Raw genomic sequence first — 10,269 nt, 5'->3', positions numbered from 1 at the left:
GGCGCTGAACCGAGAATAAGAGGCCAGAGGAGCAGCCAGACAGGTGGGGCACGGGCAGCATTCAGCCGGGTTTATTTGCCTTCCCACAGTGAGTTCCAACGCGGACGGGGAGAACGGCGTTACTCGGCTGCATGTCTGGGGCGCTGTGCTGGGCACTCGGGTGTGCCCTTAGGTTCCCACGACCCCATTTCAGACAAGAAAAGCCGTGGTGGATGTCTATCCAATCCACACGGCGAGTGAGGGGCTGGGGGGGAGGGGGCAGGCTCCTCCAGGGGCCGAACCAGAGGGAGAGGCGGCACCAAGCTGCAGACGGGCACGAGCTGAGTGGTCCTGGCCGGCCTGGGCAAGGGTCTAGGCAGGGGTTACAGCCAGCAGGACACTCACAGACAAGGATTCTCAGCCCTGAGGTCAATCAGACAAAAGAGGGCTTCAGAGCTGTTCCAAGATAGAACCAGCCAGACTCCGGAGGCCTCAGGCCAGGTAGAAAGTCCCAGAGACAAGGGTGCTTTCCTGGGGACTCCTCTGGTCTCCCTTCTCACCCCCTTGAGTGCTCCTTGCCTGGCCTGGAGCCCCCGGGTCAGGTCAGGCAGTGGGGTGTTACTGTGAGAGGGGCTCTGCCTGGGGGACGGATGGGTGAGCGGGCTGAGGCCCCAGGCAGCCAGGGAAGGATTAAACAGGAAGCAGCTTGGGTCCGGTGGGAGGTAAGATGCCAGCAACCAGCTCCGAGGCGCTGGGGGCCGGGGCTCTGAGGGGGAGCAGGCACAGAGGAAGGGGGAGTCAGGAGGCTCATTAGAACAGAAAAGGAAAGTTGTCCCAGGAACAGCAGCAGAGCGTTCTGCACCGCAGCCTCCTCCCAGGGCGCCTCCAGCCCAGGAGACCCGCCCCAGGGTCTCCCGGGAGAGCAGCCAGTCAGAGGGCAGTCTGCAGCGGGGCCCTGGCAGGCAGAGTCAGGGTGAACGGGCAGAGGACCCCTTTGGTCCCCAGGGGGAAAGGCTGCAGCTCCTTGGCCTGGAACTGGGCGGTCCCCTCGGAGACGGTGAAGGTGGCTGTGACTTGGTGGTTGAGGCAGTAGATGGTGTTGCCCAGCGCCGCACAGCGCAGCGGGGCGGGGGCGGGCAGGGGCAAGGCGGCGGCCCGGCTCCAGGAGCTCGTCACGGGGTTGTAGCGCATCACCGCGGCGCCCACGCCCCGCAGAAGGTCGAAGCGGTACAGGAAGCCCCCCAGAGCCACCATGTCGCCGGACCGCCGGTGGCTGGCACTGTAGGGGCATTCATCCCACGCATCCTTCGTGGGACGGTACCTGAGCAGCCGGTGAAAGAGATGGCCCCCGGTGACGTAGATGTCCCCCTGGCAAGCCACAGCCTCGTGAGCCACGGGGAAGGCGCCCGCAGGGAGGGGCGCGCGGGGGGTCCAGGCGTCCGCGCGCGGGTCGTAGCACTCCATGCTGTACAGACACTCGCCCCCGATGGCGTAGAGCAGCCCGTCCAGCGCCACTAGCTTGAGCTGGGCGCGCGCCTGCTGCATGGGCCGCACCTGGCTCCAGACGTCGGTCAGAGGGTTGTAGCAGAACACCTCGTTGGAGCAGACGGCCTCAGGGCCGGAGCCGCGGATGCCCCCCGCCAGGAACAGGTAGTTGTGCAGGGTGCAGAGGCCGCAGCCGCGCAGCGGGGCCTCCCGAGGCACCCTGGTCAGCGGCCGCCAGCTGTTCTCTCCGGGGTGGAACACGTGCAGATATGCGGGCGGAGGCAGGGCCGCGGGCCCCAAGGCAAGAGCCTCCGCCGCAGGGGAGTCCCCTGTGAGCCCAGAGCGGCTCACCCCGTAGAGGCCCGGCAGCACCAGGGCCCCCAGCACCGCCGGGCCGCGGCCGGTGCGCAGGCTCACGATGCGCTCCCGGTCAGCCCCACTCAGCTGCCGGTAGAGGTTCGGCTCTCTCAGCACGTGAAGCAGATTGTCGCTCATCCAGGCATAGGTTTCCTGGGCCAAGCCAGGGTCCCCGTGCTGCTGGGCAGAGGCCAGTGCCTCCAGGCAACTGCCCAAGTCCAGCCATCGCGGCAGAGCCGCGGCGGAGGCCCTGGACTTCCGGGGCCCCTCCGCCACCCCCCAGCCTCCCGGCCTCTGCAGAAACCCCGTGAGCTTCCGGGCCTCCTCCTGCTTCTCCCGGAGGCCCTGCCCGGGGCCTGAAGGGCGAGGCCCTGCCTCGGACACCCGTCCCTGGTGCTGCCCTGGGGCCGTCCGGCTGGCCTCCTGCTTGGGGCTCTGGGACATTTCACACAAGCTGCGTTTCCGGGGCCTCAGGACTGGTTGGGGGTCCCGCCTTGTAGCCAGAGAGGGTGAAGAGCCAGGCTGGATCTGCTCTGGGGGCGGCAAGGGGGCCATGGGCTCTGCGGCTCCCCTCAGCAGCGAGTCTGGATATTTCTCCTCGGTTCTGTCCCCTCTCGGGCCTGAGGGGGTGCCTGCAGCAGCAGCCCCCTCAGTCTCAGCGTGACTCTGCTGTGGCTGGGCTCCAGCCTCCTCCAGGCCCCCTGGACCCGCCCTTGTGGCCAGCCCCTCTGTGCTATGCCTGTCCTCCTCTGGGGGAGCAGCCGACTCTCTGATCTCAGAGGGTGATGCTGCGCCCGGATGGCTGGGACTCTCCAGAGCGGTCCTCAGGGCTCTCCCTTGGGTCCTCTCTGGCCTGGGAAAGGGGTGACTCCTGAGAACCATCGAAATAAGGTTTCCCCAGCTGGTTGAGAGCTGCCCCTGCTGATGGTCCTTGCAGAGAACAACACTCGGCTCCCGAGATGCAAGCCTTGATCCACTAGCAGCCGCGGGGGCTGCAGCTGGTGCGGGGGCAGCGGATGGTGCTGGAGGAGGGGCACCTGTGGGGGGGGCAGGGGTCGGCGCTGGGGAGGAGGACCCCGCAGCAGGACTCTGGCTCACTCCGAGGGGCAAAGAGTCTGAAGGAAAGGAGATCGGAGGAATCGGGGCTCCAGGTACGAGACTGGGGCAGGCGTGTGCTGCGGGTGGGGACCCTGGGGGTGGAAGGGGTTTAGGGGTGCATGGCGGGGTCGTGGCCGAGGAGCTAGGGGAGGAGATGTAGCTGCAAATGTCTGCAGAACCACAGGCCACCCAGCCTCGCAGGGACCCTCTCCCTTCTCTAATGCCGTGGGCCCCTTGCTCCTTTGTCCCTCCAGGCCCTGAACTGAAGGAAACGTGATCTCCAGAGCCATTAGCCCCAGCCCGTCCCACAGTGCAGGCCTCTGTGGTCCTCTGCACCAGGGACAAGAGAGGGCGTCCCCCCTGGGGCCCCTCTGGTGATAGGCTCACAGGGCCCGGGGCCTGGCTGAAGCTCCCGGTGACCAGGACCTCCCTCCTCACCCAGGGCCAGCCTCCAGTGGCGGCTGGGGACCCCTGAGACTCCCTGGGGGCCAGGGTCGCAGCCTCCTCGTTCTCGCCGGCTGGGGCTGCCGAGTCCAGAGCTAGGCCTTGGGCAGCTTGGGGGCCGCTCTCCCCAAGCCCCCTCTCTGAGACACCCATCAAGGGCCTAGTCTGCAGGCTGCACAATGGGGGCGGCTCCTGGGGGAACAGGAGCCCCCGGGAGCCTGCGGGCAGGCTGCTGGCTGCACCCACAGCATCCCACACGCTCACCACAGAGCCCAGAGACAGGGCGTCCAGCTTTGGCCGGCGACAGCCGCTCCGTCCTGAGTCCACCTGCCCCCACCGGCTGCCGGGGCTCTGCCCCCTCGAGGCAGGTGACCCCCGCCCTTGTTGCCAGGGGCGACTGTCCCGTCCTGCCCTGTGGACAGGGGCCTTGCCTCGGGCACCCCCTGCCTCCCTCCGCACCTCCACTTCTCTGCCAGGATCCCGAGGGGTGAAGTGTATCAGGAGGGGTGCAGATGACCCTTCAGCTTTGCTCCCACCCGGGAGAGCAGAGCCTGACCTGCGAGCCTCCTTCCCTTTACATTGGAGGGTTTCAGGGGGTCCCAAGGCCCCTCCACTGGCCCCCTCCCCTGCTGGCATCTTAAGGGTAGGGGAGGCTGCAGCAGCCAGACTTCCGCTGCCCAGGGGCTCCTGATCCTGGGCGCCCACTGCAGCTGGACTACCCTGGCCACGTCCTGCAGGGCCTGGCTTTCCCTGCCCTGAGCCGTGACCCTCAACAACGCCACTGACCTTGTGCTTCGGGGGTAGGGCTGGCCCAGCTGCTCCCACCTGCGAAGGCCGGAGGGCTGGTCCCGGCACTTCCTGGTCCTGCGCGGAGCCAAACCAGTGCAGAGCCAGCGCCGTGGTGGCCACGACGGCCAGGGCCAGCAGGGTCAGCGCGGCACCCTCCCAGTCTTCGTCCACGTCCCCGTCCCAACCCCAGGCGAGGCCGCCAGCCTCTGAGGCGCTCTGGGCCATGGTCTGGGCTGCCGACCCGGCGAGAGGCGCCGGGCAGCAGGCTGGGAAGCTGCGTGCTGCGCGACACTAGGGCTTCAGGCCCTCCCGGGTGCCGCAGATGGGCCTGCGACGTGCCCCGCCCAGAGGGCTGCCTGGCTAAGGAGGCTGTGCCTGCGGGCCGTGCTGCGGACCCGGGAAGGTGGGCCTCCGTCGAGCGGGGGGTCAGAACAACTCCCCGCAGCTCCAGGAGCTCAGGCCTCCCCGGCCCCGCCCGCCCCCGCCCCCCCTCTTTCTGCGGGTCCAGGGGCGGATGGCGGTACCCGGCAGCACTGCCCCGGCAGCCCAGCCACTCTTCTGCCCAACAGACCCTCAGCTCGGGTCCCTCCGCTGAGCTCGGGCCAGTCTCCGGGGCTCTGCCAGGGAAGAGTTACCCACAGGGAGATGTTATCTGTAGCTGCAGCAACACGAGGAGGCCCTGATGAAGTTACCAGGAACCCGAGAAGACCGTTCCGCTCTGCAGGGGTGGGGGCATCTCCCTGAGAAGAGGGATGGGGTGGGGGTCCTGACCCCCAAGCTTGGTCCACACGCAGATGGGCAGCGGGGAGGGACGCAGGCCTGAAGCCGTGGCCCCACTCCTGGGGACGGGGTACTCGGGAGAGTGGCTCCCAGTCCCCTCCATCCAGCTGCCTCTGGACCCTCTTGACGCTGAGTTCAGAGATGGGACCGTTGTCAAAAGGCATTTTTAAGCCATCGAGAATAATGAGTGGACAAAGGAAGGAAGATCCAAAAGTTGTGTTTTCCTCTTTATTGGCCTGGCTCATCGCAACCTTCCAGAGCCTCCTGGCCTCTCTGGGCCATCTCGACTGCCAGAGGCCCCTCTGGCCAGCCCTGGAACCTCCAGGAGCCCCCTCCAGCCCCAGCGCCCCATCAGCCTGGTCTCGCCAGCCTCCTCTCACCCCGCCCCTCCCTCCTCTCCAGGACTCAGGCCCCCGCAGCACGTGGCTGCTCAGGGCACAAGCTTTGTCTCCTCCGTCTGCTCCTGTCTTCAACCGAGGAGTAAATCTCAGGACAGGTGCCAGCTGGGGCCAGACTCAGAAAGAGCCTGGAGCTCCTGGGACAAGGGCAGGCACCTCGTCACAAGTGCTTGTTCGTCGCTGGGGGCAGAGGACTCTCCCTGACTAGGGCAGCGAGAGGACCAAGGCCTGTCCCTGGCACCCCGCCCGGGCCCTGGTGAGCCTCAGGCGTCTCACCCACCCGTGCTCTCCCACCACCCCCCCGCGCCAGGCGTATTAAGTGACAGTCAGAGGGAGCAAGGGGCCCTGCCTTAAGGTGGACCTCTCTGTGTCTGGGTAAGTCTGGGGTCCAGCGACCTTGCAAGGATGGAGATGATCCCAGCATCTGCACCTCAGTACAGGCCATGCAGTACCCACCACACCTCCACCCAGCACCAGAAGACCGTGCCATCGTCTGAGCGCCAGGCTGTGGTCAGAGAGCAGACGGATCCCCTAGCCGGGTCCACCAGGGGCGCCTTAGGACACCAGCTTCACGAGGTGCTGAGGCCTGGGATGGGTCCCAGAGGCACAGCTGGCCAAGCAAGGGTCCAGGCCCCTCCCCTGGGGAAAGGAAACACCTGACTTTTCAAAACCCAGATCGAGGCAAGCCCTGCCCTGCAAGGAGAAACTCCCTGTGGGAAAGTGCCTGGAGACGTGTCACCTTCCAAACAGTGGAAGCATTTCCCTCTTATCTTTCCAGAGAGAGTGAAAACGCGGCACTGCGGGAAAGGTGACAGACGTCAGAAGCGCCCGGGGTCGCCCACAGAGACTGTGACATGCGAGGAGCTGTTCTGGCTGTGCCGTCGTGGCTTAGCTAGCACAGACTCCCATCGAGGCAAAAATAAAGATCAAGGAAACGGGCCCCGGGCAGGTCTGGCCTGCAGTGGCCTCCTTAGAGCCCTGTGCCCATCGCCTCCGCAGCAGGGCCCTGACCTGTTCCCTCCAAAGAGCAGAGGGGCTTGGGGCTGTGGACCCAGAGACCCTGCATCCTCAGAAGTGGCGCTAATCAGGGGTGGGGGCGCCACCTGCCTGCCAGCACGCGTGGCCAGTGGGCACTGAGGGCCTGGGAAGTGGGGAAATCCATCCACGTGTGAGCTGATCCATGCCAGCGCCCAGCAAGACCCCCACCGCTGGGTCACTGAGCCCGGACTGCGCTGGATGGCACCCGGCGCCTTTCTGAAACATGTGCTGGAGGAACGCCTAGTGAGATGGAGACATTACCCCACTGGAGAGCCAGCTGCTATGGGCGGCTAGTATGCATGAGGCAGCAGAGAGCAGCAGAGCCCACTAAATGCCGGGCGTTCCTATTAGTCAAGAAAGATCGTGTGATCAGAAATGATGTGAACCAGAGAATACTACATGATATGCATGCCTGCGTGCTAAGTCGTTTCTGACGCTTTGTGACCCGATAGGCCGTTGCCTGCCAGGCTCCTCTATCCATGGGATTCTCTGGGCAAGAACACTGAAGTGAGCTGCCATTCCCTTCTCCAGGGGATCTTCCTGACCCAGGGATCGAACCTGTGTCTCTTATGTCCCCGAGTTGGCAGGAGGTTCTTTAACACCAGTGCCACCTGGCAAGCCCATAACATCACATATGTTTATGTTGAGTCGGAGAAGGCAATGGCACCCACTCCAGTGCTCTTGCCTGGAAAACCCCATGGACGGAGGAGCCTGGTGGGCTGAAGTCCGTGGGGTCGCTGAGGGTCAGACACGACTGAGCGACTTCACTTTCTCTTTTCACTTTCATGCATTGGAGAAGGAAATGGCAACCCACTCCAGTACTCTTGCCTGGAAAACCCCATGGACGGGGGAGCCTAGAAGGCTGAAGTCCGTGGGGTCGCTGAGGGTCAGACACAACTGAGCGACTTCACTTTCACTTTTCACTTTCATCCACTGAAGAAGGAAATGGCACCCCACTCCAGTACTCTTGCCTGGAAAAGCCCATGGACCGAGGAGCCTGGAAGTTTGAAGTCCATGGGGTCGCTGAGGGTCGGACACGACTGAGCGACTTCACTTTCACTTTATGTTAAGAGTATATACATATAAATAAATCTAGAATAACATTTAAGGCTTAGAAAGTATAAATCTCAGATTTAACATTCATACCCAACAGGGTATCCCTCTTAAGGAATCCATGTGAGTGAGGGAAAGGTTTATGCAAAAAAAATTAATAAATAAAAGATAACACAATGTTACTTGTAATGGAAAAACTTAGATACATAAGCATTCAACAATATGAGAATGATGAAGAGAACATGTGTTTCCACACACATTTTTTTTTTCCAGGTCCAGAAAAATTAAAAAATGCCCTTCGTATTTGATAGGATTGCACTGGATCTGTAGATTGCCTCGGGCTCTGCGGTCATTTTACCAATATTAATTCTTCTAATCAAGGGCACGTATCTTTCCATCTGTTTCTGTCAACTTTAATCTCTTTCATCAACATCTAGCTTTCACAACGCAGGTCTTTTGTCTCCTTGAAAATGAAAGTGAAGTCGCTCAGTCGTGTCCGACCCTCTGTGACCCCATGGACTGTACCTGCCAGGCTCTTCCATCCGTGGGATTCTCCAGGCAAGATTACCTCAGAAATGACACAAAACAGGGATGGAGGCAGTCACCTGCCTGCCAGCACGCATGGTGCTGGATCTCTGGAGTGGGTTGCCGTTTCCTTCTCCAGGGGATCTTCCCAACCCAGGGATCAAACCCGGGTCTCCTGCATTGCAGGCAGACTCTTTACCACCTGAGCCACCCAGGTACTTTATTCTCTTTGATGCAGTGGTAAGTGGGATTGTTTCCCTAATTTCTGTTTCTGCGAGTTTGTTGTCAGTGTATAGAAGTGCAACAAACACTGGTCAGATGGCCACCATCAAAAAGTTAGGCTTCCCTGAGAAGTAAGCCTTCCAGTGGTTAAGGATCTGCCTGCCGATGCAAGGTACATGGGTTCAATCCTTGGTCCAGGAAGATCCCACATGACACAGAGCAACTAAGCCTGTGCGCCACAACTACTGAGCCGTGCTCAGGCAAGAGAAGCCTGAGCTCCTTGACAAAGAGCAGCCTCACACTAGAGAAAGTCCTTGCAGACCCAGAGCAGCCAGATATAAACAAATCTTTTTTTAAAGAACTCCACAAGCGATCAGTGCTGGAGAGGGTGAGGAGAGAGAACCCTCCTACACTGTTGATGGGAATGTGAACTCATGCAGCCACTACGGAGAAAAGTATGGAGGTGCCTTCAAAACTAAAAACAGAGCTACCATATGATCCTGCAGTCCCACCGCCGGGCATATATCTGAAGAAAACTCTAAATCAAAAATGCACGTGCACCCTGATGTTCACAGGGCTTCCCCGGCGGCTCAGCTGGGAAAGAATCCGCCTGCAATGCGGGAGGCCTGGGCTCGAGCCCTGGGTCAGGAAGGTCCCCTGGAGAAAGGAATGGCGACCCACTGCAGTATTCTTGCCTGGAGAATCCCATAGAGAGAGGAGCCTGGTGGGCTACAGTCCATGGGGTCACAAAGAGGGGTCACGTGACTAAGCAACTATCACTTCATTCCACTTCACTTCTGATGTTCATGGCAGGCTTCCCAGCTGGCTCGGTGATAAAGAGTCCACCTGCTGATGTAAGAGATGCAGGTTCATTCCCTGGGTCGGGAAGATCTCCTGGAGAAGGAAGTGGCAACCCACTCCAGTGTTCCTGCCTGGGAAGTCCCTTGGACAGAGGAGCCTGACGGGCGACAGTTTTTGGGGGTCACAAAAGCGTTGGACACGACTTAGTGACTAGCCAGCAACAATGCTCGTGGCAACACTGTTTACAGTCCCCAAGACATGGAAGCAGCCTCGATGTCCATTGGCAGAGGATGGACAGAAGCCGTGGCACACGTATGCAATGCGCTGCTCCTGAGCCATGAACTCAGTGAATGGTGTGCCCTGCAGAAACGTGGGTGAGCCTAAGGCACTCCCGGGGGACCAGTGCCCAGGGAGTGGCGCTGCCATGCTGTGGCCCTCGTCGAGGAACTGGAATCCCCAGAGCTGTGCAACGTAGCTGAAAAAAAGGATGGCAACGCCAAGTGAAGTGAACCACACAGAGAAAGACCAATATCATACGACACTGCTCATATATGGGCTCTCTATTTCAAAGTAATGCAAACGAGCTTACATATGAAAGAGATTCATCGGTGGAGAAACTTCCAGTTACCAAAGGGGAAGGTGGGGGGTTAGGAGTTAGGGGTAATATGTACACACCACTATACACAGAGTATATGAACAAAGTGCTGGACACATCAACTAAGTCACCTGCACTCCTTTTTGTGACTGAGTGCCGTCCCATGGAGTGGAAGGGAGGCTCAAAGGAAGGGATGTGTGTGCATATGGCGGCTTCACAGTGGCACGCACAGAAGACCAGCGCGACAGAGTGACGCGGTTATACTCCAATTCAGGACTGACGGGGTAAGGAGGACCCATTGAACAGCGCTGCACGGAGACCCAGCCAGTCCCTCCTGAAGGAGATCAGCCCCGAATGTTCACTGGAAGACTGATGCTGAAGCTGAGGCCCCAGTACTTTGGCCACCTGATGCAAAGACCTGACTCATTGGAAAAGACCCTGATGCTGGGAAAGATTGAAAGCGGGAGGAGGGGACGACAGAGGATGAGATGGTTGGATGGCATCACTGACTCGATGGACACGAGTCTGAGCAGGCTCCAGGAGCTGGTGATGGAGAAGGAGGCCTGGCGTGCTGCAGTCCACGGGGCTACAAAGAGTCAACAACACCGAGAGACTCAACAGCAACCATATAGCATGCAAAACTACCCTCAGTGTTCTGTAACAGCCGAGAGGGGAAAGAATCTGGGAAACGCACATGTATACGTC

General features: G+C 60.7%; 1 protein-coding gene across 1 annotated transcript; it reads right to left on the bottom strand.

Annotated features, from left to right (window-relative positions):
• Positions 1-909: 909 nt before the first annotated feature.
• KLHDC7B (kelch domain containing 7B) lies at positions 910-5,969 on the bottom strand. Its single transcript, XM_027966014.3, has one exon. It carries the CDS (start codon positions 4,375-4,377, stop codon positions 910-912), a length of 3,468 nt encoding a protein of 1,155 aa, XP_027821815.2. The 5' UTR covers positions 4,378-5,969.
• Between the last annotated feature and the right edge of the window lie 4,300 nt (positions 5,970-10,269).

Source organism: Ovis aries, chromosome 3 (genome assembly GCF_016772045.2).
Source record: "Ovis aries strain OAR_USU_Benz2616 breed Rambouillet chromosome 3, ARS-UI_Ramb_v3.0, whole genome shotgun sequence".
Classification (NCBI taxonomy): Eukaryota; Metazoa; Chordata; class Mammalia; order Artiodactyla; family Bovidae; genus Ovis; species Ovis aries.
This window is presented reverse-complemented; position numbering and strand designations above follow the sequence as displayed.

Bases quoted from the DNA above. Each gene is read 5' to 3' on its own strand.
- KLHDC7B (XM_027966014.3), bottom strand. From the start codon at position 4,377: ATGGCCCAGAGCGCCTCAGAGGCTGGCGGCCTCGCCTGGGGTTGGGAC.